Below are 27820 nucleotides of genomic sequence, written 5' to 3'. Positions count from 1 at the left end.
TCCTTAAAATATTTGGGTTTGGAAAAAGACTTCATACTCCTTCAAACCAGTCTCTATTTGATCCTCCAGAGAAGCCACCTTGTGTCAAAGACATCAAAAATATCTTCCCATGGAAATAAGTTATATCATTCATGTTCAGGATGACTTCACCAGAGGATCATAAAGAAGGCAAAGAGGAGTTTAAAGGAGAATACATTGGTAGTATTGAGATCTTTGATAACAAAAGGGTCTTGGACAATTGTGAAAAAGAGGGAAAAAAAATGGATTTCATTTCAAATCTGTTGTAACTTTTCCCCCAGTGCAAGTGTCCATCTTTAAAGAAAGCTATCCTTTAGAAGATGAAAGTACTTTTCTTTGAGAAGAGTCCAATTTTTGACCTTATGTTACAAAACCTTAACAATCAAAATTTGTTTTTGTGTTTTTTATTCAAGTACAAACTTAAGTCATAATTCCTCTCTTTTTTTTTTTTCCTCGTTTCAAGAGTGTTTATTGTTGCTCATTGATCTTTGGTCGCAAGAAACAATAATGCCACCGACAGGTCTGCTCCCCAAGGTGGCAGGTTTTGCTTCTTTGCCACACATTAAGGCCCCCCCCTTTACAGGGTATGCCAAGATACACTGTGTCAAAATTCCAGCGGCACTTCATCATGTGTTTTACGGACCTACATGATGTAGACTTTCTCAGCTTGTGAGAAGTTGAAGACTTCTTTGGTTCTTGGGCAAATTACTTTGTCATCTTGACGAATAGAAAGCAGAGACTGAAAAAGAATGAAACCAAAAGATAATATTCACAACAGTAACTCAAAGCATTGCTGAACTGTTTAGGAAATGAATTTTTAATTTAAAAAAATATTGTGGTCTGAGGTCAAAACATCTTTGCCCCCAGAAGTTATTTATTCTACATTATTGCACTCTGGAGGGAAAGATTTCCAATGCCATTTGATCTCATGTTACAAATTCACATAGTTAGGTATGTGACCATTAATATGTCTTCATTAAGAGCAATTTAAGCAGCTAAATATACAGTCCTTAAAAAAACATTACTGCAAGAAGTATTTTTCTAGCTTCTGACTAAGTTTATAAGCTCTTATTTTAATCTAGCAAGTTATTCTAAACCACTGCTATTTTAGCCTTCAGCAAGCCATTGACTCCAACACTTACATTGTATCCATAGACATATCCATTTGGTAACATCATAGGAGGATTATTTTCGTTCATTACATCCCCCGAAATCTTGCAGACTAGTCGGGAGTTGGCACAATGTGCCATCGGCAGGGGCTGAGCCAGCTTGTTCAGGGATTTGCTACACACAGGGCAGTCGGGGTTTTTTGAGCTCCCATCCTCTTTATAACACTGTCTGTTAACAGCAAGTTAGGGAACAATCGCCACAGTGAAACCATAATTAATTTCCCATTGTATGGGAAATCTTAAAAGATCGTCAGCTGTGCCAACAGAGCCCAGGTGACAGAATGCACAGGAATATTTAATTCAAGTTTAATGTGTACATACAAGAATCAAGGGTTTGCTTTGTTTCTAGGAACAAGAAAGAACCACACGTATCTGGCGGCCTGCACAGGTAAAGCTTCTGAGGTGTAGCACTCCAGCACCAGCCCTTCTCCAGCACAACACAGTGTGCAGCAAACCCAATAAAATTTCAAAGGATGCAGATATTTTTGAATATTTACATAAAACCTGCCAGGTAAGTTTGTGTTTCAGTGCTTAAAAACCAGTAATTGTGACCCAGCTCACTAACCCTTGCAGGCATATTCACTGATTTAAGACACGTGAAAAACAGCCAAACCAATCACAATGTTACATTTTACCTGAAAATTTTTGTTTGGGCATGCCTTCTTCTTAAACCACAATGCTATTTATTATTACCTCCCTTTAATTTAATAGTGACCAATTCATACTCCATCTGAACAACTCATGAGCAAAAATATTGAAGTGTCACATTTCTTATTTAAACTCTCTGAAAAGCATCCATAAGCCAAAAATAAACCCCCACAAGGCTTTTTTTCACTCCCAGTAATATCTGCATTGAAGGATACGGTGTTTTTATAGCTGAAAGGCCTGCCTGGAGTGTTATAGTAAAAACAGAATTGTTTCCCAGCTGATGTAGTCTGTAGTTATCATATCTAAACTGTTGGATCAGCATTCTCCATCGAGCAGGGTCCAAGAGATCCTGTTAAAAAACAACACAACTATAAGTTGCTTTCAATCTAATTGTCCCAGGGAGCAAAAGCCTGGGAGTAGCAAACTGTGCAAAACTCACTCAAGCAAACCCATCACAAAACAGAAGTGGACCACCCCGATGCATAATGTTTAAGAAGTACCTTTTAACATTACTTTATTAAATCTAGTATTATTTAAAATAGCTGGAGCAATATTCAATCTCCCTTCAATCTCCAGATGTTCTAATCAAGGTATATAAATCTTGGTGAGGTTACTTCTTCCATTTAGTTTCCTAGAATACTGGACTACTTAGGAAACAACATTAGTACTCCACAGCCTCCGAACCATTAACATCAGAAAGTCAGAATTGTTTTTAAATCACGTCAGGCTAATTCTGCTGATAATCATTTACAATATATAATATTTACAGAATTTTGTAAAAAGATTTCAAATTGAAGAAGTTGGCACAACCCCAGGTTAGAGAAAGCTTACATAAGCTACTCAGAGACAAAATTCTATAATGGTGTGTGTGTTACCTAAAAGTCAGGGAATAGTAATTAAAGACAGGATTTTTCTTTCCATGGAAGTAAGAACTAAACCCACAGGTCACAGATATATTGAACCCTAAAAGCAATGCTGTGAAAGAGTCACGTAGGAAGTGAAGATCCTTTGGAAATATACCTAGTGTCATCTATACAGGCAGACACCTAATCCTTTCTTTCTCATCCTTTGTATCCATAACCTGCACTTTGGTCATGAGGAGTGACAATATTTATTTACCTTTATATAATATTTGTCACATAGGTATTATACACATTGTAATGTATTGCATTGATCATATTGTCAACTGTGCATGCTATGCTTTGAGGGAACAAGGAGGAACAATCTGGGGACACCTTACAGCACCTTCCAGTACCTAAAGGTACTACATGAGAACTGGAGAAGGACTTCTGACAAGGCTATGGAATGACAGGACAAGGGGAATGGCTTCAAACTGAAAGAAAGCAGGGTTAGATTGGATATTAGCAAGAAGCTCTTTGCTGTCAGGGTGGTGAGATACTGGACCAGGCTGCCCAGAGAGGCTGTGCATGTCCCATCCCTAGAACCTGGCACTGCTGAGGTCACACCTCAAGTCCTGTGTTCAGTTTCAGGCCCCTCACAAGAAGGAGGACACTGAGGGGCTGGAGTGAGTCCAGAGAAGGGCACAGAGCTGGGGAAGGGTCTGGAGCACAAGTCTGATGACGAGCAGCTGAGGGAGCTGGGGGTGCTTAGCCTGGAGAAAACCATGTGGACACAGCAGATGAGGACATGGTTTAGTGGTGGTGCTGGGTTGATGGTTGGACTGCATGATCTCAGAGACCTTTTCCAACCTTAACAATTCAATGATTCTCTGGTTCAAGGACAGGTTGGATTGGGCTCCAAGAAATCTGGTCTAATGGAAGGCACAGTGACATAAGATTGTTCAAGGGATATCAAAAGAAAGTAGCTTGTTTTGCCACAATAGTAAACATTTTCCTTAAAGTCCTGAAAGAGGAAAAGCCAGAGAAAGTTCTATTCATTGGTTACAGAAGATGCTTTTTTCCTTGGATTAATAAAAATCAGTTGCTTAGAGATAGGATCTCACAAACTTTGTCACAGATTTAAGAAGAATTTACTTAAAGGCATTTTAGGAAGCCATTTATGCACAGAACTCATAGTGAAGATACTAAAGGTAACTCAAAACACGCTCTGTGATTGTGTTGAACTAGGTAATTATTAGAGAATTCAAAACTTAACTTCCATAAACTAGAATGTTTTAAGTCATATCCATAAGTATCAGGGAATTTGTTCTCATTGTATGGTTGTACATGAAAGAATCCTAGCCTTTTCTCCTTGTTCTCCCTCATTAAAACACTCCCCCCAAACTAGCCCTTAGAATAAAAGACAGGATTTTTATTTCCTGTCTGTTTCTTTCGAACTACTAAAATAATGATAAGCTCTATCTTACACCCAGTCTTCTAACACATCTATCATTTATGCTCATAGCTCAGATCAAATCAAGCATGTAAAATACCAGGATCCTTCTAAGACTCTGGGATAAGCAAAGAAATTCATATTAATTCTGCGGGTTGTTCATTTCAGGGGTTTTTTGTGTGTTTGTTTTGTTAAACCATGACTTCATCATCATGTTTAGAAAATGTGTTTATACTGGCACTGCCACATAATGGCTTGGCATTTCATGGAATTCTTGTCTTGCTTTGACAACTCAACTCTTCTCTACCTTCTGCCTCCAAAGCCAAGTTAAAAAGAAGTGAATTAGCACATGACCACAGAACTCAGACTGTAGAAACAGTAGCTACCTATGAATTTTGCTTTATTTAAATTTAGATGTAGATATTACCACTAATATCTACATTAATTTGCATAATCCAAATAAATGAACACTTATTTTAAGGACCAAAAATATTGCTTTCAGATCATTCAAATCATCTTTCCTTTCTTCATGCCAATCACTGCAACAACAGTAATGTGAGAAGTAGAATTAAGAACTGCTGCTGGTGTATTAAAGCTACAGTTTTGTATGTTGAACAAGACTCTTTTTTTTTTTTTCTTTGTACTTCCCCATCTTCTGCCTCTTGCTGTATATTCAATTATTGTGCTCCCAGCCCCACAGATCTCTAGTGCTGGGCTTATGGTAAGCCTAGCTCAGTGTGAATCCATGTTAGTACTACAATTCCACTGAAACAATACAAATACTTTCTGGATTAATGTACAAGGACTGGTTACTAAAATTAAGAACTCTTACAAAGGCGGAATTTAGGAAGTAAAATTAAAAAAAAAACATTTATCTTGATATTATCAATGCATTTTCCTGTGGTGAAAAAAGAACTGAAACATCTGTTTTAATACTGTGTTGTAGCACTGAATTTCAAGCAGCATGTTACCTTATAGGGAGAGATATGAGTGTCTGAAGGAAAGGCCAACATTCCCATCACCTGTCGAACCTCATCCAGCTGGCTCCCCTCAGCCTGACTGAAGTGCTTTCTTGCATGTCTGAAATAGAGAATTGATACTTTATTAGACAGCCTTGTTTCCAAATCAAGTAAATTTACTTAATTATGGAAGATGGGAGAAAACCTCTAGATTCTGCTCTCAGTATGTGAACTCCAAGACTGCTCTATGTACATTTAAAGGACTTGAAAAAACACATCCTGCAAATGGGAATGCAAGAATGACTAAGAATTAGCATTTTTACACTGCAATTTCTTAGAAACCAGAATCTTTTTATAGTAGTGTGAAGTCTTGCCTCACCTAGAACTAAAACAACCATGATTATTAGAAGAAATGTCTCTGCTCATGCAGGCTCCGTGTATGACATTCCTCTGGCGTACACTCACAAGTGAGAAAAAGGCAGTCTGAACATCAGCTGTTCCAGACCCATTACACATCAAGAGTGTTCAAGTATCTGCCTTGTTTATACTGACATTTGGGGCAATGTTTATTTTGAATAAATGACTTTTTGGGAGCAGGTATACAGGCTAGAAGACAATATCACTTTCTGCGCAGAGTACAAGAAATTGTAGGGCAATGTAATAGGAAACACTTTGTTAAGAGCACTTTTTTTAGCCAAGAAAAAAAATTAATTAGAACTTTAGTATAAATTTTTATACTTTAACACATACAGATGGTAAGGGACACACACATGGCTGAAAGCTTTGATATTTGAAATAGTATTATTGTATTACCAGAAACATTTAAATCAAAAATACAAATTTTAATATTTTTCAGTAAATAGTACAAAACCACAAAATTATTACCAGATTATAAGGATATTCAACTACTTAAAAACCCTATATGAAAGTTTCCCCAGCCTAGTCTTCCCAAGATCAGTAATTCTCAAGCTGGACTGTAAGTGTGCAGGAAAACCCTTCAGCCTTTAAGCTGCATGATTAGTTCAGCATTTCTGCTAAAAGCTCCTGCTCTCAGTGCTGCACAGATGTAGCACAGTGGGCTGGGTACGGAACCAGCATTATACTGAATATCTGGCATTGCTAAGTGTAGGGAAGTTTTCCCTATGCTGTGACTTTTGCAGAGTTTTTATTATGGAGAAGATACCAAGCCATCTCTCAAGTACTCTAGTAAGAGTTTGCTCTTTTTTAACTTTTGAAGAGTCTTTTACTAATTCCTAAATTACTTTTAGGAATAGACAATATTTTCAATATGCCCATGGCTTGAATAAGAAAACCTAAGTAAGTTGTTTCTTTCTCCAGTTCTGAATTTGGCTACTGCACTGAGGTCATCAATACCATGAGAACAGTCTCTTTAGCAGTGTTTCAGTACTCCCACTTCCTCTCCCACCCAAGCCAGGAAGCAATGGAAGTTATGTAGGACAGACTGTTTCCACCCAATTTCCTATGCTGGGTGAGCAATTCAGGAATGTAAACATTGTTCCCCAGGTGATTACTGTTAGGAGGGCAGAAGCACAAAGTCCCTGGCCTGAGAGAAGAGACAGCCTGGACACACTGGAAGAAAGCTAAAATAACAGTGGAGAGCTGCAGATGAAATCAAGAGCTTTTGAAAACAAAGATTAGGCAAACCAAAAAATTCAGGTCTACCAGTTAAATTACTATCTGTGCATGCACGAGAGATAAAAGGGAAAAAAAAAATCTTCTCAAAAGAACTGATTAGAGTGCAGTTATGTTCTGTGATTGTAAAACAGAAGTGACACTTCAGTTTTCACCAGCCTGGTCAATACTGAGGTTCTCCTCCCTGCCAGGCCATCAGCCTTCCATCACTTGCAAAATACTGAACACACTGGGATGTGGTGGCTGTTTTGGGTTCAGCCAGAATGAGTTAGGTTTTCCAAAGTGACCTTGTGTTAGTTAGCCTTCATCTCCTGACTCTCCCTCCCTCCTGTGTTCTTTAAAGAAAAACAAGGAAGCTTTCCCACAAGGTCTGCATGCTATGGCTAAACTTGATCCACTGAAAGCCAACACTGAAAAATTAAAATGGAGCAAGATATCTTTCAAAGGTGAAGCAAGTTCATTAATTCATAGCACTCAAATCTTTTTTAGATTGGGAGGCAAGACACAGTACTGTAAGTTACTTGGGAATACACAACAGTGAAGTAACACCTTATTTGCTCTCATGCCATTATTCACCCCTTTCCTTGTCATTCAGCTATTTCCACCTCTGTGCAAGTGTTGTTATGCTCCTGGAGGTCTATGTGAACACTACAATGCTTAATTGCAATGTCTTTACCACCGTTAGCACATACGAGTCACTATAGCTAAAGCAGGGAGCTAAATTTTTCTAGGCAGTATTTTTAAAATCCTGACAATAGACCCTTCCCTGAATCTACTAACTAAATTCCTGTGACATATCTAAGTAATAGGCAGAAAATTTTGTTTTTTGAATCCCAGAATGATTCTGTAAACTCTGCGAGGACGAAGTCCATCTTCTTTTGTGTGTTCCTCCAGCCCACGCAGGTACAGCTGAGCTATTGTACTTGACAAATATTTACAAAGACTTGAAGACCTACAGTTCACTAATAGTACATTAAATTGCTACAAAAGGATACACATTTGCAATGTACAGCTTATATATCTACATATGCATGAATATAAAAATGAACATATTTATTGGACAGTAGCAATAATTGAACACAAATATAAGGTGTTATCAAGAAAGGACTTGTTTCTACTCTGATTTTTGGCCAATGCCTGAATGCCTTTATCTCAGATCCTTATGACAATCTGCAGAATTTATACTCAAAGTGCTCAAAAGTTTTATTATTTTTATACCCCTGTTCAACCCCACCCCACCAAAAAAGTAAAGTGTTCATTCATCCTTGTAGGAGAGAAGTTGACTAAAGTGATAGACTGTAGCCATTTTCTCCTAACTTTGCCCACCATCAGCTCTTATTTACTCCTTTTCATCCTTTGTAGTCCTAGAACAAGAAGTGCACATGATGTTTTGTTGAGCTTTTAGCTGAGAACTTTGTGTCTCTCTGGCATTGCCTAAGAGCAAAATATCAGAATCCTGTCAGATTTCCCAGAATGAAATTAGTGAGAGCTCCTAAAGTGTGAAATTGGTGTCAGTCATTCATTGTTACTGTAGTAGGCACAAATTTGACAAAAAACCCTAGAGACTGAGAGTTAAAGGCTAATGATATTAGCAAAAAACTTTGTGTTATATTTAAGCTTAATAGATTTACTCTTTCTATTCAAGAACAGTTTTTTACATTCTTGAAACTTGCATTTTCAAGGCTACTCTGATAAGGTACCTTAGAGGAAAGTCTGTTTGTACTCATTCTAAAAAGCTACACAAATTCAAACACTTACTTAATAAGATGTGTAATTTTAAAGTGCACATCAATTTTAATGTAAAAGCAATGTCGCTTCAGAGGTTCTCAGCAGGCAGCAGAAGCTTTCAAACTTATTTAAACACCAGCTGCATTTCAACAAAATGTCAGTTCCCCCAGTTCCACTCATACAGGAAACTCCTTGGTAAACAGCCCCTTTCTTTGCTTTCTAATGGATGCCTGACCTATTTATTGCACCATGGACACAATACTGAAAGAATCCTGCTGCAGGCACTTAACAGAAGCAAGCTAATAAAACCACAAGTTGCAAGGGTTTGCTAGAAGCAATGAGATTTATGCCACACCTCCCCAAAATGTATTCCCTTATTCATTACTTATTTACTTTGAAACAAAGTAGAACACAATGGTAAAAGCTTACATTTTTAAAGCCCCATTATGGAAAGGAAGCATTGAGATGTTGAAGTCTGAATGTACAGAATAATCAAAACTCATCTTGCTAGAAAGGAGTAAATTAAGATACAGAAAGACTTCCATAGCTCCTTTTCCTTTTACAATTGGTTATGAAGTTAAAGCAGCATTGCCACGACTGGCAGGTTATAATTGCCAAGTATAAAATCTATGTCAACCCTGAATTTCAGCAGGTATATGGAATATGCACATTTCACCCTTACCAACAGTCAGTAGGGATAATAGGGATGTCTTGTTTGCAATATAGACAGGAGCTCTAAGTTGTAAACCTCAGAGACTTCAGGAATACAGGTTATTCCACACAAAGCATGCTGTGTCCTCTTGAGGGCTGACAGCTTGCAAATTTTACCACTTCTGATGTGGAAGAGGGACGAGAGGGAAACAAATATCCAGTAACAATAAAATACAGAAGGACCTTATCTGCTTTGTCCCAGTTCTCAGCCTATTTCCTTATTTCAGCTCTGTGCCTGCCCTCTGGTTTCCACGCTACATAAGGAAGCTGTAGCTCAAAGAAAATAGTTTTTAGAGCATGGACTACTCATTGTTAAGATGCATGACTGCACACTTGGCAAAGAAACAAACTGAGAATAAAGCTAAAGGCACAGTATTCATTTGATATAAAGAGCACCATGGGCTTCAGAAGACAGACAATGGAGTTGAGTCTCTTTCATCCTTTTCTTAAGTACTTGACAATTCCTTAGGATTTGATAATTCTATCAAAGGGTAAGTGCACATATCTAAATGCTAGCTTGTAGGTTTTGTTTTTAATTATTATGTTTGGTTTTAATTATTAACATTAAAATTAGCTGGAGTTTATCAGATTGCACATTTGCATTGGCTAGGACCAGAGCAAAGACAATTTAAGTGCAAGTAGGGCAAAGTAGGAATGATATTAGCTCAAAGCAAGCCATGCTTTGAATGAAATTAAAAATAAAACCTGAAATTAACCCTAAAACTTTGCCCTGCAGGAGAGCTTCTCCATCTACACTTGGGAATATGCTAGAATGTTTTCAGTCTGTGCATACATTATGATACTTTTCTGTACATCTGTGCTGCTCTGACCAAAATATCAGCTCTGCCACAAATGTAAGTTTCAATTTCTGAAGTACCTAGTTTGGGTTTAAAGGCAGCAGAACTTGCAACTTCCTTAACATAGAAATATTATGTGGCAACAGTGTTGTCATCAGGATGCATCAGCAAAGCTTCAGGTCTGGCCATGAACTTCTCACCTCTCTTTAGGTTTAAATATTCTTACAAAAAAAGAACTCGCTGTGAGTACTCCCTCCCTTGGGCACATGTAAGCTCCACTAGCTCTGCCAGCTGCACTGTACTTTGGCACTGGCAAGGTCACTGCTTATCAAATTATCAACACATTTCTTTGTCCCAGTATCAAAATTCTACTTATTTCAGCAGGACTAGTTTCCTGTGTTATCCTGGAACATTATTTCGCCTTAAATCAGGACCATTAACTCAGATGTATAAATTGCTTCATGTGCTGGTACAAAAAGTACTGTCAGAAAAACTGTATTGTGGTTGAAGTCAGGCAGTGCTGAGGTGTGACTCCACTTCTGTTACTGATTCACAGCCCCACTGGGGGTTGTTACTTTCCCCCTGCAATCCCCACTGAACTACTTCAGAAGAGGTGAAAATGGATATTGAGTTGGTTTCTTAATTTGGAGCCAGAGGAAGGGAGTGAGGAAAACCTAACACAGCTCATCCCTCTCCCACCCATGACCACACAGAACTCTAAATTAGGCATCAATACAGGAGGTGAACCCGGTCTTGCAAGTAACTTGCAGAATAAAAAGTTTAATGAAGATAGCAAAGCAGAAGAGAATTCAGTCAAAATAGAAATGTTAAAGCTTTAGATGAAGGTTTCATTAACCTTTTAGTATTTTTGATGATTAAAACTGTAATGAATTGCCATGAGAAGCTAGCTGTACCTTTTGAAAACTAGTTAAGGGTGAATATATATTTACATATTATATGCCACCAGAAAATCCATTTACTTTTGAAAACAGGTTAATTTTCTAAAACTTGATTTTGAAGAATAGGAAGATACAGAGTTTCAGTGACAACATCAATTCTTTAAAAAGGCACATCTGTGGAATGGCACTTTGCCTTTAAAACAAATTCAAGCCCATCTTAAATCCCAAGACTGATGACAATACCAGGCGAGACCCTTCACAGGCTTTACAGGGCTTCTGGGTGTTGCAACAATAGTCACATGTTTCTAATGAAGCATAATACCATCTTGTTAAGAAAAAAATTGTTTGGAAAGCATCCTAATTTCATACCTCACAGCATCCAGTCTCTTGTTCTGTCGAATGAGTTCAATGAACTCCTGAATCCTTAGGCTGAACTCCAGACAGCTCTGAGATTAAAGACAAGACAGGGTCTTAGATGGTGCCAAAGTTGCACCGCGTGGTTTGTTAACGACTGTGTGTGCACAACAAAAAAGAAAGTGTTAATAACATGCAACCTTGTTTGCTTGCTTTTAGGCATTCATGCAAAAAAAGCTGAAATGCTGACTCTACAGACAAAATCAGCAAAGAAATCCCTAAAAGCAAACAAAATCCTCCTCCTCTTGCCTCCCATCAGCAGGGACGAACTTTTTCCTAATGACTGAAAGCATTGTTACCTGAGACACAAATGAGAGTAATAGGTGGTTTCTTTTTACTTTCTTACAATTTAAAGTAGTAGACTCAACAGTAGTTTGGGGCTATGTCATAATTTGGACAGGTCTACCCAGAAGACTCCAAGGAAGAAACAAGCCTTTGAATGTTTTTTAAAAACCCCAATATTAAAAAAAAAAAAACAGCACAAAGTTTAAGTTGCTGCAATGCCCTCCCTCCCTTTCTTCAAGCTTCTAACCCACTCTTCTTGTCAAACATCTAAAAGCCATGCTGGAAACAAGTCTCAAACAAGAAAACCAAGTGGCATTTACCTGTTTTGGGAAAAAGGTAAAATTTGAAGCCTAACGAAGTTGACAGTGTCCCTTTAAATCAAATTCCATCACCAGTTCACAAAATCTATAAAAAAACTTTGAATATGTGGAATTAAAAATAAAAAGATTCTCCCACCTCCCGTAAAAGAACAAATCACTATGCTTCTTTATAGGGACACAGTCAACTGTTTTATTACCTTACGAAAATAATGAAAACCCAAAGTGCTCTGAATCATGTAAAGGATTTTTACTCCCTGAGTTCCTCCGCTCCACTTGCTGAGCGTTTTTTTCTTTACCCATGTTTCTAATGAATAGTTGCCTTTTGTTTATTGTCCATCAGCATAGTCATATCAAAATTCCTCAGTGACTTCAGTAGGAATTTGAGCAACTCCAAATTTCTATCAGTTAGCTGCCTGGGGTGACTAATGCACAAATTGCAACAATTGCTTATTTAAGATTTAAAACATAAGCCATTTTAACATAAAAATGATGCATTCTGTCATATGTTAAAACTTACTTGTTTAAGGAACAGAAAAAATTATTTTCCAACTATTCATTTTTCTGTACTCAAGCCCAGATTCAGCAGAAAATGATACTGAGATTTTCAATAGGACTATTTTAAAGAACCTTGATATCCAAAGCTACACAAATCCCTCATCTAGAATTTTAAAGAAGTTTGCTTCCACTAAAAATCTGATCAAGCTTTTTAATGGTTAATGATACTGAATCCCAGGGCTTCCTATTTTGCTAAGACATTTCCATAGCAAAACCCACATGACAAACACATGAATTTTCAATTAAGGTGCAAGCCAATGGCCCTATGGGTTCTGCAGAAAAGTGTAACTAAAGCAGAGAGTCCTAGACAATCAGATGATGCATTCCAACACTGTATACCTTTTAACAATCCCACAGCAGCTCTCAAGATTTCAGATCACTCACATCTGTAAAGATTACATGACTGCCTTCCCAGGCCACCAAACACTTCAGATTTTAGATAAGGCTTGCATTCAGGTAGGTGGTGGCTGGGATTTTAGAGCATTAACACTGATGAGTAGCTAAGCAACTAGAAGCAGAAGAAATGTTTGTGTTTTAAAAAGGAGCGTAGTAATTTATCTTCTTCCAACTCTGATCTTTCACAGCCTTAGCTTTGGTTTTTGTTTGATTCAAAAAGAAATGAAAAAGAAAAAGAAAAAAGCGTAAGGCTTGCAGAAATAGATTTTTGTTGTAGTTCGTTTTTCAAAAAGAGGATGGGGAAGATTTTTCCCTTGCTTATTGCTTGTTGAAAATTGGTGATGAAAAAGTAAAATGTTCAGATTGTATTTCTTACATTACTTAACATTTTAAGATTACACGAGGGGGATTTTTTAGCAGTATCATTATGCAATGTGGTTTACATACCAATTCTGGTTTTCCTTTAATGGTTTCCATAACAAGACCATCATTTTCTCTAGAGTAATCACTGGCCGATTTACTTCTGCATCCCATCTTTGGCTCGTTCTCAGTTTGGTGCCCCTGAGTGACAGAGAATGTCACTCTTTGCTTATTGTTAAGTGCACTCAAACATTTTTGGTTAAAGAAAGTGCTTAGTTTAAAAAAATAAGACACAAACATCTTTGAGGGAGGCAGGGATTTTGGTTAATATCAGTTAAAAACAGATTTCTGCAAGCCCTATAAAAGATTACAGCATGTTTTGAAATGCATAATTTAGGAGACAAGGAAATTTGAACTGACTGCATAGCAACAAGTACACAGCATGTTCAGCTCATGGTACTCAATGGCTTGGGGAAGACTTTTTGTGTTTATTACTTGATTGGATTCCAGCTTTTGTTTTTGAAAAAAACACATTTAGTGTGTTAGCAAGTTAGTTCTTTACTCTAAAGTTTTATCTTCTTATATTCAACAGTTAAAAATTGCTAAGACTAAAATCTGCATGAAATTTCTCTTAGATTACCAATTAATCTCATTCGTAAGACACCTTCACATATAAACTGAATTATAGTCTCACCAGGATGTACAGAGTTATAAATGTAAGTTTACAGGCATCAAGACACTACGTATTTCTGCATTTATTTGTTTACAAATTACACCAAACCGAGTATTGTATTTTACTTGAGCGTAATTTGTTGAGACAACACTGAATCCAGATGACCTATCACTCACTTCCAGGTTTGACATTTCTGAGCCTGTTTAGCTCCAACTACCTATGCCTTTTAAGAAGATTTTTATACGTGCTGTCCTTACTTTTATACAAGACCTTATTCAAGACCTGTAGTTTAAAACAAATTAACCACATCCAGCACCCAATTAGTTTAGAAAATAGTTTAAGCAAAATGTGAACATGTTGCATTTTCATACCTTCATTTTTCTGAGTCTGGATTTGTTGTCATGACACCAAGCCAAGCAAGTCATAGTCTCTTGTCTCTCCAATGACTCTTCCACTTCTTTAGCAGTTAAAAACATCTCAATATTTACCAAGTCCTTCAAAAAACAAAAAAGGAAAGAAGGTCTTGTTAAATTGTACTCATACTTGACACAGCAATTCTTCAACTTAGCTGGAATACAGAGATACAAAAGACTTTGTTCTCAAGACTTCTGGTTTTTAGAACTGTTCACTGTAAAAAGACATTACAGGATATTTCCAAGGACTGAAATGTTCTGATAGTGACAACAGCTCTCTGAGTCTAGTTACATAACAGAACTAGAACAAAAAAATAAAGAAAAATATTAAAGATTATACCTAGAATCTTGCAGACTTTTATGCAACTGACATGCTTAATATCACAAATATTACCACAGCTCTAGTGAACAAAACCATTCTCAGAAATAAGATGGCATTGTCAGCTGTCAGAACAGCTGAATATACTTAAGTCTTAGAAGTTCTACCTTCTGTGAGACAAAGCTGAAAACTAGAACTAACATCAGCTATATCACATTCACATCTTACATTTCATTAGCCAGTTTTTCCTTATAAATACAGGAAGCCTAATACTATTGGAAAAGTGGAGTAAATCATGTTAGGGTTATCAGAACGGTTATCTACAGAAACTTAAAACAAGCCATATGTATTTCTGAAGTGCAGCAGAACTTGCAGCTTTTACTAAATCTTTCATTACTTGAAATTGAAAACCAAAACATTAACATTTATTCTATAGGTTGTATGATCATAGCAACAAAACCATTTATCACCAAAAGAATAAAGGGCCTCCCGCAGCTCTAGTGGTATCAAATCCAGGTAAGTCAGACTGAGCTCAGCATTCAGACAGCTAAAAATTTACAGAACACCACTGAGATTGGACTTTAATGGACTCTTCCCATACCCTCAGGGATAAAAAAATTAATGTATTTTAGCAATGTGTTGGCAAATGGACTGAAAGAATGCCAACCTATTCCACAACAGTATTTTTAAAGTATTCCTACAAGAACAGGAGAATCTTTTTGCTGGTCTGAAGTTTTTCTGATTATATGCTCAAGTGGAAGAAAAGTGCATCACTCCCCTGTGCATGATAAGGTGACCATATAAATACCTCTTGCCCATTAACTCATCTGTGTAAGTAGCTTGACATATAATGCAGTCATATTAATTATCTTGCTTGCATTCCATACAGCTGCTGAGTGGAAAGACAATTCCATTTAAGTTACAAACAATAACATCTCCATATACCCCCTCAACCTTATTTGAGCTATGGGCCCTCTTAATGAACAGCATTTGCTTTTACACCAAATTAAAGCAAAAGCATTTTCTTTTACATCAAAAAAGGACTGGATCTGCTAAGCAGAAACAAATTACTGGTTTAATCTCATTTGTTAGCTTTTTATAGTTTAAGCTTCATTACAAAAAAAAAAAATTAAAGAAGCATAAGGGCAGCATTTGTTACAAGCCCATGAGCTGGTGAGAGAATCCCAGCTATCTGTATGTATCAATCAGGTGTTAGTATAGCAACCCTCTACTACGAGCAAAAAGACTGCGATTGCTGCCGAGGCAGACAAAACTCTTAAATAAAAAGAGAATTTCTACATTGCTTTTGAAAACTTAAAATGAAAAAGGCTCTATTTAACAGAAATGCTAATTTGATTTGCTGTTGCCAAAAGAAGTCAAAGCTTGGCAGCCTTCTCTATTAAATAGACAGTATGTATCCAGAAAACAGAGGAGAACATTTTAAATTAAAAGAGTTTCTTTCAGAACTAACAATTACATTTAAATGGCACCAATAAATAGGATTTTCTTCTCTGTTGACTCGATAGAAAGTTAAGGAACAATATAAAAAAGGCATTAAGAAATCCTTTTGTAGAGACAGAAACAGCTTTTGCATTTGATTAGACGTAGTTAGAAGTCTTAATCATGCAGACTGATAACCACAAAAATACTAAGACACAATTAGGCAATAAACCTTAAAAAACCCCACATGCCACACCGGTTTTTTTTATTCCAATCATACTTTCCTATCTTTTCTGGTGGTGCCTACTCTTGGGGCTTCTTCCTTAGCTAGGACTAAGGAAACAGAAGAAAGGAGTATCAGAGGATTAACCAGAACTAGTACAGCTCTTCTACACAGGCCAGTCAGGAGTACTCCTTCATCTGCCTCATCTTGGATGGACAGGAACCAGTTTAGCATTCGTAGTAAGTATCTCATGTTCCAGTCAAAAAAATCCTCATTAAGACCCCAATCCTGAATAGCTTTCTGAAAGTATTCTGCAATTCAAAGTACAGGCTGCAGACCATACAGAAACATTGTCTTTCTCAGCTCCCAAAACAGGATTAAGATTTAAGAGGCTGCTACAAAGCGCCTCACTTATAAAATTTACATATAAAATTGACTAAATGTAAATACACAATTTTAGAGAAATAGTGCCACTTGATTTTGCAGGTGCAGAAAAAGCAGAAGCAAGAAATCTGTTACCACACACTCCCCCTCAAAATGACACAGTATTCAGCACCATGGCAAACGTTTTCTGAATTGTATATAAACTAAAAAGGAATTCTAACTCCTTAATTACCCTCTTTACAACACTAACGTCTCTCTTCATTTCACACTTTCAACAGGGGTTGCAATACTTTCCTGCCAGTACTGCAGAACTAAGGAGAACCCGACCCTGCACACAGATTATTTCAGTGCTTTGATCAAACCATAATTCTTAGCACAGACTTTCTAGCCTCCTTTATATATAACTTTGCCTAAATCACTTGATTACAAATACACAATACCTGAGGTTGGGCAGGAATACTGATCTACATGAACCTTTCATTTAGTTCTACAACTGTACTGGAAAAGTCTCAAATGTCTCAAGGAGGAGAACTCACTCCATTAAGTATCAGCAACAATTACCCACTCAAGGAGGGAGCACAGTACAAACCAGGAAGTACCACCTGGATTTTATAATTTCTGCTTTAAAAAACCAGTACTGGACTAAAGTAAACTAGTTTCCCGTCTATACAACAGTCAATAACCAGGTATCAGAAGGGTAACTATTTCAACACTGGGTGAACTTTATCATAGAAGAACTATTTAATTCCATTACAACAGTGAAAACTCCAGAGAAAGACATTTATTATTAGAGAAAACTGCACATGAAGGCTGAAGACACTTTAGTGAAAGCAGAGCTACTTATTTAAACAAGAATACAGCTATCCATCACCCTGTGCTCTGCCTGATTTACATATATATAGCTTTTAAAATATCACTGCTTCTTTTTAAGCTGCAAGTGCCTCCAGGGAGGGAGGTTACCAACCCTATGATTCTGCACAGAACTCCAATTATTAGGCATAAAATACTATGAAGAATGAGGATGCCTTTATGATGATGATTACTAGATACGTACTCCTGGCCAACATAAAAGCTGTATCCTATTTGTTCAGATGGGTTCTTAGTAAAGAACATCTCAAGCATGTTTATGCACATCCCCTCCTCTGAACAGCTTTTGGACTCTCTGGTAAGCATGAGCAGGAGTTGAGGGGCTGAACTCTCAGGGCATCTCACTCCTTGCCAGGGTGCTCTCCTTAGCAGAGTCTTGTTTTCAGGAGATTCCAGCGCCTGCCCTCACTGGAGGGAAAGGCTGCAGCAAAAGCGAACACTAGTCTGAAACACCAAAACTAAGAGAACAACAAAAATGGGTCCAGAACTTAATGAATTTATGTGGTTGCGTTACAGAAAAGAAGAAATTATTCACAAAAATACAGTGAAAGTTTTGAAGAATAATAGCCATGAAATAATGAGAAGGTATGTATAAAGGCAGCAGGGTAATTTAGTTTAACTGGCAGATATATAAGCTTCACATGAATTTAAAATTAAATACAGCTATGTCTATTATAAAGTTGTGAACCAAACTGGCAAATACATATCAAAATGTGAATTTAAACTGAATTTAAAGCCAAACAAAGGCTGTAACTTTAGATAGTGCACAATTAAGGGAATTCAGCAGTGAATTGGAAAAAAACAGATCTACATGTGTGGCTCCAAATTCATCAAGAAAACTGCTCAGAATTTTCATCACCAGATGCAACAAAAATAGCAACTTTGCATTAGATCGTAGGTCAAATAGCTTAGAAAGAACAAAACCATCTTTTCTGCAGTAGCAAAATAAGTACAGAAATTCATGCAGTGTTCACGTGAGGATTTTTATGTAACATTTTAAAATTTGGAGCAGTCAGGTCAAGTCATTCCTCTCCATTGGTCTCCACTCTGCACATGAGCTGAAGTACTTTTACTCTATGAGATCTCCAGTCACAAGTCTGCAAAGCTATCAGAAGGAATGTGTGATAAAATCCCTTATAATTCATATGAACATTTATGTATTAATATAAACCCCAGAATATTTCACATATGAAATGTGAATCTTTAACAGGGCTCAAAACCAACCAGAAATGACTACTAGAACACACAACATTTGATATTTTCAAATCTCCCATAAGCTATTCTCAAAACAAGATTAATTTGTCAAAAAAGAAAAGTTAGGCTTAAACAAGGTAAAATAAAATTTTTGATTCAGTGAGAAAAGGCAGCATTTTGTAGAAAAGAAAGTTTCCTCAGTGAAAAAAGCATCTCTCATAAAATAGGCTATTTGTTGTATAAAATAAGCAATTCATAGTATCATAAGATGCTGTTCATGTATTTTTTTAAAAATGCAATTTGTTTATTTTTAATTGCTTACTAGCATCAATATGAAATTGAAAATAGGCCAGTATGCCTCAAGCTATCAGTGGCTCATTGCCAAGAGTATGTACCAGTAACAGCTTTAATAAGATTGACTGTCTATCTATACACATTACATGCATAAGAACACTACCCTCATAAAAAAGCCTTTGCTGATGCACTTCAGCCTTCAGCAGCACGGTAAACTACTTGTATATGAAATACAATAAACACTTAGATCACTCAAACAACAACTTCAGAAAAAGCTGTGTTAAGCTTTTAATGACTACTCACATACTCTCCACTTGCAACACAAACTTCCGTATAATTTAGTTCTATGGAAGTGAAATAGAAATGTAGTAATGAACAGTTACAAACAAAGAGGTCAATTTAGTCTTCCATATTAATATATTCATTTATTATAATTTCCCCTGTGACGAACACACAGCAAATCCAGGCATCCTCTCAGGCTGTGATCACTGTTACACAATTCAGGGAGAAGGCAAACACAAGGAGCTGCAAGGTAAGATGACAGGAGCAGCTGGGAAAGAAGAGGTCAGTGTATTTCCAAAGTGAGGAAATACTGACAGAGGCATCACTTGGCAGGAGCAGGAAGCCTGGAACACACCATAGTCACACTGCCTACTTGAAAACATGTGCAGGAAGGAAAAATGAGGTGCAAGTGAAGAGTGGGACAGTGCAGGTGGTTTTGATGGCAGTAACATGAACTGGGACTACAATCCAATTCCTCTGCCCCTATACAAGGGCAGGAATAAAAGGCTGCTGGAGTAACAGTTTCTTCAAAGTCAACACAGGGTATGTATGAACTGCACTGACATTGAAGGGAGACACAAATTAAGAAAACAATGGCATAGGTGGTGACAATACAGCAACACCACAATTACTGAAGACCAGATAAAGTGGGGCACAAATTAACAGTAAGAGGCCTCCTTACCCTCTGCTGATAAAATAACATTGTCTGAAGTTCATTAAGCTACTATTAAGTGTTACAATACTACACACATTAACAGGATTAGAGAGAAACTAAACAGAGTAACTGACAGAATGTCCTACTCAAAGCCACCAGCAGAGCTAGCTACTGGGGAAAAATGCAAAGACAGATAGCCAAACCACAGATTCACCAACAAAAGAGCCAGAAATGTTTTTGTCTACAAAGTAAACACAGTACCCATTGTGTACAGTCTAGCTTTCACATGAGAGCATCTTCCATACCCTCAGCATAGTACAGACCTTTTCATTCTGCCTGGTTATTTTTGAAGGATCCCAGTATTTTACACTTAGTGTCTGCCAGAAGAGCACGGTCTTTATATAACATTAGAGGATACTAGTACTTTTGTTAATTGGTTCTAGTGATTAATTCATCTTCTAAACTTGTGTCCAACTTCAATTTTTCTGACTAGATTACAAAACTCCTTGGTATTTGACCTCTGCTCTCACACCTACCGAAAGCACCCATCCACAACATTTCCAGTCATCCTCTCCCTCCAGTTTTTCCAACAGCTTTCTAAAGTATGGTCACCAAAACTATACATATTCTGGTATTGACCGCTCCAGAGCCAAGCAAAAAGAAGTGTTTCATCCACCTTCTTTTGCTCAAGGACATAAGCTGCTTGGAAGAGCCTCAAGAGTTGGAGCAAGCACTAGAGGTTGGTTATTAGCAATCTGTTTTCCCAATGCATCCTCTGCTCCTGCCTCAGCAATTTTTGCAGCTCAGCAAATGGCTGCACCTTTACCCACCAGCACATTACACCACGCTAAGTACAGTAATAAATGACTACACTACAGTAGTGTAACAAAGCCTCTAGAGCTTAATATGCATCATTGGGCAGAAAAACAGCGCCTCGTTTTCTGTCACAGCCTCTTCTAGCAGAGAAAAGGCACCCAATCCTTTGGTAGTGGAGCACAAGCCCTACAGCTGTTGTCCATGCAGGCTCAGTCTGTCTTAGCAGCTACACACATTCTCTAACAAAACATTATCCTGTCATCAAATGTAGTAGTAAGAGCAAGCGTTAAATGTGAAGTAAGATTTACACTTTGAAGGCATGTCTGGCAGGAAGAAAAGACAGTAAGAAGAGGCATAACCCAAATCTCTTCTACTCCTGGGTAATCTCCAGGTATGGTAACACCATTCCCCGTTTAGATAAAATTTCAATTCAAGAACTTTTCTTGCATCACCAGCATTCCAGACTAAGTATTTTGTAATAAATTAGCTCAGTTGTGATACAGTACAGGTAACCCACTTTGTCTAAACGGACTGAAAAAAATATGATGTTCAACATCATAGCACAATTCATGTTGTTGGCTTTTGAAGTGTCAAATGATTTGTAATGAGGAAGTTTGTTATTCTGCTTCGATCTTGACTATTTCACATTTACATAATTCTAATTCCTCAAGATGCTTGAGACAAACTGCAGATGTAAGGCTGTGCAGGAACTGCAGCACTTTGAAATTCAGATGAACACACCCAGACGTTCATTATACCAATCTACTCAAAGTTGCCATGCCTACGCGAGGTACAGCCAAAACACATTTAAAGGAGTTTCCGAGTAGCTCTCTATAGACTGGTACTGCAGGGAAACTCCAAGCAGCACAAGCTAAAATCCTCGTCCCTTTAAATCAGTCATGCTAGTTTAGGAGCTCCTTCATACACAGTTTTTCTGTAACATGTCTAGTGTGGGAACAGCGAGTCACCAGAGAGGGACACAAATAACTCCTGGCAAAAGACACCTTTTACCATTCAGCCTGTATCTGGAAAGTCAGCTTGGCTATGTTCTGCATGACAGTGAAGTAAATAATACATTCAAGTATTATGCTGAATATTATTTACCTATTTAAAATCGAATTGTTATGAATATAAATGTGTTTTGATTAATTACTTTAATACATGTGTGTGTTTGCCTACAAGCCATTCTTGGACTATGCATCTTAACAAGGAGGATTTCTAAAGGTACATTTGTATGATTGTTAGAAGAAGTGTTTATTCAGCTTTTAACTTTTTTAGTTAAAAAGTAATACTGCTCCTTTTTGTGATGCTCAAATGTGCAGGTTATTTTCCATCTCCCATTTTCTGAGAGAGTCATCAAGTAGAAACAGTTATTCAGGGAATGGATTACATCAAAAATAGCAGCTTCAGTAAGATTTTGCCCCGTAGCAGATGGAAATCCTTCAGCAGTATTCTACTGAGGTGTCAGCTGAAGGGTCCATATCACAGTGCTGAGGAACACTTTTATAAAGCAAGAAAAGATTTAACTTTGGGGCTGAAAAAAGGAACACTGATATAGAATAGGAAAAAAGAAGAGATCAGGTACTTGGTCGAAAGCCATGAAACTTGACTTTAAGAATTCAAGTTTCTCTTATACCACAGGACATCAAGTAAGATTTCACAGCTTTCTGTAACAAAACTAAGACAGTGGAACACACTTGAATCTGTTGCAGGTATCTTTTCTAGTTAGGCTAATCCCTCCAAAAACAGTTTTGCAAGAACTGAAGCTGCAATGATGCAGTAGAAAAGACTAACTGGACCAAACTGGAGGGAGAGAAGAATGGAAGATAATCAGCTTTTCCAGTGACTACTATTCCTTATTTAAACAATTTTTTTTAAAATAAATGTATTTACTACTTTGAAAGACAATTAAATATTTTTAGAATGGCTTTTCAGTATTTTCCTTGTTTTGATATTCTCCAGTGAATAATCATTACCACAGATGTAGAAGTTCTGCTCAAGAAGAAAAACCATTGATAGTAACTGGAGATCTGAAGTCCCACTTCAAGAAAACTGTTATCTTTTTGGGACTGTGTCAACTGTCCATACTGCTTGAAGTGTCAAGAAGCCCTTCTAATACAGACCAATGTTGACAATGGTCACATGTCTAGACAAAACTTCAGAAGTCAATGCACTACTCAGTTTCCTCTCCCCCAATTCTCAAAAGCAGAAAGTACATTGTGGTATGAATGCAAAGGGCTAGTTAAGTATCTTTGAAGGATGATGCACATACTTAATTACTGATTTAAGAACATTAATTGGCAGAACTTTAATTGATATGCATAATCCCTGATTTAAGGTAAAATTAACCAGTTTTAAGCTATTTAAGAATTTTTTCAACTCAAGCATTCACCTGCATTACAGTGTCACTGCCTACCCTGCCCAGGGATGTAGTAGCTCTTCTGTTCCTCAGTGAATTATAGATTTTTAAATCATTTGCTCCCTGCCCCAACACACTAAACACTGGTTTGAATTTATGCTATTCTTCACAGAAAAAACACTGCCACTTGTACAGCTTTTGTACAGCATGAGCACTAAGGCAAGGAGATACATTCTTTTACTAAAATAAGCTAAGCAAAGACGGAAAGAGGATTTACAGCGTATGATAAGGGAGACTGGTAGCTTCAGAATCTGGGTTTGTTTTCAGTCCTACAGGCAAAAATCACTACAGCTATACATAATTAAGCAAAGAATGTAAGGACACTTTACATGTTTATTTTTTCTTCCTAGCCTATTAAGGAAAGAGCTGGTAAAACAAATAAAATTTTAAACCCCACCACCTCCAGAAACAGTAGACTAAGCACCACATACATAGCCTAATTATAAAATTTATCTACAAACAGAAACCAACTTCCTACTGGAACACCACACCTCCTAAACTAGATTTGCATATCAATTAATGGCACAGAAATGAGATAGCAGTGTAGCAGAACATGAAATAACAAAGTTGAGGTTAACAGACAACCTTGCCAGCTAGCTGAAAATATGAATCTGCAGATGAAAATAGGTGTTTTATATTGGTGTGGCATTACAAGGTTGTAATAATGACCTTATTTTGAGTCTATGTAGTCTAATAAGCCCGTACTGATGAGTTTTACTCATATGCAATAAGAACCCCTTAACATCTAGTTTGTATCTTTAACACAAACTGTTTTTCACATCATTAGGGAGCCTGACAACATCAAGAAAAAAGTCCACAATAGGATCCCCTCTGCCCCATATTTACTTTGGCACAAACATGACATTTCTGTCTTTGACTGTCAGCTCTTATTTTAATATTACTCACATTTTGGTTTACTTTCCCAAGCAGCATTACTTTTCTTTAAAGACATATAACACATACTTAATGTTTGGAATTTATTTCTTATATTGCTGTAACTTTATGCTGTATAAACACCCTATGCCCAAAGTTATTCCTTACTTGAGCTAGTTCATAACTCTGATTTTTAAAACTTCCCTATAATTTTTCACATCCAGCATTTCTTTCCATTCTGTTTGCTTCCTAGTTTATAACCATGGTTTTTAAGTACTTATCTTCTATTACAAGACTTAACAGCCTATCATTCCTATGAAGGTAATTAATTTAGAAAATAGCCCAAAATTCGTCACAGCCCATCAAGAACTATTAAATTGTGTGGCACACAATCTTTGCCAATAGTACACAGCAGTTTGCTCAAATACAGGGATGATTTAATGGTTTTCCTTTGGTCACCGAAGCAGAATCCTTTCTGACCTGCTTCACCCATGCAGCACCTTGGCAGCTCTGCAGGTCTCTTCACATTCAGGAGCCCCACAAGAAACTTAGAACAAGCAGGCTGAGACTTGCTCCCAAGACTGGTCTAACAGCTACTGGAAAGTGTTTAACCTGGGATTCCCAAGCTACAACTGAACTGGAAAGAGGTGCTTCCTTCAGCCTTTCCAAAGAGCAGCAAAGGGCACCTCAGCCATTTGCCCCGCAATCTGAGGAACAGAATCACAGAATGGATGAGGTTGGGACCTCTGAAACCTGTGTAGTCTCCCTGCTCAAAGCAAGGTCACCTTTAACAGGTTACTTAGGATCTTTCCCATTCCGTTCTGGTTTTGAGCATCTCCAAGTACAGGGAGACTCCCCAAGTCCTGGTGTCTGCTGGGGAGCCTAGAATTGGATACAGCACTCCAGATGGGTCTAACCAGGGTTGCATAGAGGGGCTGGATCACCCCCCTTCTGCTGCTGCTGCTTATCCCAGTGCCCAGAGTGCTGCTGAGTTGTCTTTGCCATGAGAGTGCATTGCTGGGCCATGCTCAACCTTACCTCACCTCTGGCTGCCAGACAAGCTGAACAATAACACTATCTTTTCTCAGGTTCTCACTTAGGGTATAATGTCTACCCAGTAGTACAAAATCAAGACAAGACTGGTGGTGGGGATATTAATCAAAATTCCAGGTGAGACCACAGTAAAAGATTATTTTGGATGAGCGAATACCATGGTATTTTGTAATCTCTACAGCAAAGTTACATTAGTAAGCATTAGAGAACATTTCAATGCTCACATCCTTCAGCAAGAAAGGATCAAAAAGAAACAGATGCTGTCTTATTAATCCAGCAAAACCACAAATTCTGTGTAACAACCAAGTCCCAGTATCATATGTTGTAAAAGCTGTTCACAAAGAGGATCACCATACAGTAAGAAAGACCATGTGCAAAGCAGAGAAACTGAGGGAAGCCTTATCTTCATTAAGCCAAAACAAACTGTAATCCTGACTAAAATGCATAATTTCAGCAAACTAGAAGAAAAATGGCCTCAGTGCATTCAACGTGCAACTACATTCTGTGTTATTCGAGTTACCTTGACGTTATGCAAATAAAAAGAGTTAGGCTTGCAGGCAGAAGGTAAATAATCTTATGCAAAATGTCCTTTTTAACACAAAATTTTCTAGTCAACAAACAGAATGAAAAGCTTTAAGTCTTCATGAGTATGATGCTTTTACCACAGGGTCTTGCAGTATATCATGACAGACTTCCATGCTCATGTCTAAACCCAAAGCTGAGCATTACTTCATCAGGCATAATAGAACTTGCTATGAAAGTGAAAATATTTCCATAGTGCTTTTTCAGCAGACCTAGTAGGTACAGTAACATGACGATTCAGCAGAGATGAGCTCCTGCTCAAAACAGAGGGAAACATCTACCAGAAGTGGGAGAGCTGCTGACCAGTCAAGCTGCAGTTATTCCCAGCATAATTGCCTTGGGTATTTTTGACTCACATGCACGGGCTGTATCTCAAGTGAGGCACAACAGACTCTTCAGTTGATTTTTTTCAGGACTATTTCCTATTAACACTTTGCAACCTACTTCCCCTCTCACTTCTATTCAGCCTCTACATACTATTTCCTATTTGGCATTTACTGAAATTGCTGTTGGCTGAACCAGCAAAGCAGCCAAGAAATAAGAGACACATGACAGATAGGTCCCTGTTACAAGACAAAGAACAAGTACATATGCTCTAATTTGACATCAGTAGCAAAAATATATTTTCCTCCAACAAAATGACAGATGTATTCAACTATTCCACCCAAAAAAGGCAAAGTACGTAAGTCATGTAACAGAACTCAACTTTCAGCATCTTTGTAAGAGTAAGACTTTAACTAGAAGAGTTGCATACTTTCTGGAATCAGGAATATCAAAAGAACTTATGATTCAAGGATCACTCAGGATCAAATACCAAAGGCTACCTAAAATCTGCAAAACATGATTTCTCTAGACAAACAGCAAATTCTTAAAAAATCAGTTTTAACATCCTCGTGGCTGCCAGAGGACCACAGTGAGGATTCATTGGTCTGCATAAAAAAGCTACACCAAAGTACACAAACTCCAAACACTTCATAACCCACTCTGAGCCCGAGCAAAACCAACTAGCTAACCAGTGAAAAGGAAAGCAACAATCACAAAATGGAGAAACATGCAATTCTTGGAATTCTTGCATTCTTGGGATCATGCAAGACATACTGGCTACTAAAAAACCCAAGTTGTATCAAAATTTCTTTTCCCAAGTAAAAGACAGCCTTCCTCTCAATGCATTAAACAGTATGATGATACAATAGAACAGTTGTTCCTGCAACCAGCAAATGCTGTTTTGCTTAGTCTGGTCACCTACACATATCAGCTGAGTGGGGCTAGACAGATGGGAAGCTCCACCACATGCTTAATCAGCAGCCTAAAGGCCTCTAACAAGAAATTTTTATGACATTTGAGAATTAATCCGAGTTTTAATAGAGAAAGGTGTTTATCTAAAAGCATTTAATTTGTGACAAAAAATTGTGCCCTCAATTTTGACTCATTTAATACATTAAAACAAAATTTATGGCAAGTAGGGAGAACAAACTCAAGCCTTAAAAGATTAACAGATAAACACTAGCAATGAAGGCACACCAATACATAAAAATAGCTGCTACAAGGCTATAAGCAGCTCGTTCTTATTTTCCAACTTCCTCTTTACTACCATTTTGTTAGCAAGTTAGTCCACATTGCCACCCACCTCAATACCACTTTGTCTGGCTAGTTTTACAGCTGTGTTGTAGTAGCCACAACGTAGGAGATGTTCCACCATCATACGATCCATGCGTTTCTTCTTCCACATGTTGGCAGCAGCTGGCTGGTCACTACTGTGCTCCTTCAGATGTTCAATCCTGCGTTTGCAGAGCTTTGCACTTTCATCTTCAGCCTGGATTGACTCAACAGCCTAAAAAGTGAAAACTAACAGTAAGAGCTATACATTTTCCATCTCCTTTTAAAGCAAAATACAGTAATTGTTTGTAAGCATTCTTTACATGTTATACATTTACTCCCAGTAGTGTTTCTTTCATTTAGAAACACACTTCCTACAGCAGTGCATAAGTTTCAGCGTGGCTGGTCCTGTTCTGAGATATTCTTGCACAGAAGTAAGTTTTGATATATTTGACATTATGAATATATACATTTTTCTGCTTAACTTGCAGTTCATCCAAAACCAGGAATGTATCAACTGTGGCAGCAACTGC

The 27820-nt window shown here is 37.5% G+C and overlaps 1 protein-coding gene across 4 annotated transcripts in view; it reads right to left on the bottom strand.

The window, feature by feature from the left end:
- Positions 1–425: 425 nt before the first annotated feature.
- MAEA (macrophage erythroblast attacher) overlaps positions 426–27820 on the bottom strand; it is a 48709-nt gene continuing 21314 nt past the window's right edge. For 3 of the 4 annotated variants that reach the window (XM_032109176.1, XM_032109174.1, XM_032109177.1), the window contains 7 exons: positions 27319–27522; positions 14249–14371; positions 11244–11320; positions 5099–5207; positions 2051–2184; positions 1161–1356; positions 426–757 (listed from right to left, as the gene is read on the bottom strand). In XM_032109176.1, the coding sequence (XP_031965067.1) occupies positions 662–757; positions 1161–1356; positions 2051–2184; positions 5099–5207; positions 11244–11320; positions 14249–14371; positions 27319–27522 (939 nt within the window). In that variant the 3' untranslated portion in view covers positions 426–661. The remainder of the gene's footprint in view (positions 758–1160; positions 1357–2050; positions 2185–5098; positions 5208–11243; positions 11321–14248; positions 14372–27318; positions 27523–27820) is intronic. The other variant, XM_032109175.1, reaches the window with a different exon arrangement.

Source organism: Corvus moneduloides, chromosome 5 (assembly GCF_009650955.1).
Source record: "Corvus moneduloides isolate bCorMon1 chromosome 5, bCorMon1.pri, whole genome shotgun sequence".
Classification (NCBI taxonomy): Eukaryota; Metazoa; Chordata; class Aves; order Passeriformes; family Corvidae; genus Corvus; species Corvus moneduloides.
The sequence above is the reverse complement of the archived record's forward strand: the minus strand, read 5'-3'. Positions and strand labels throughout refer to the sequence as shown.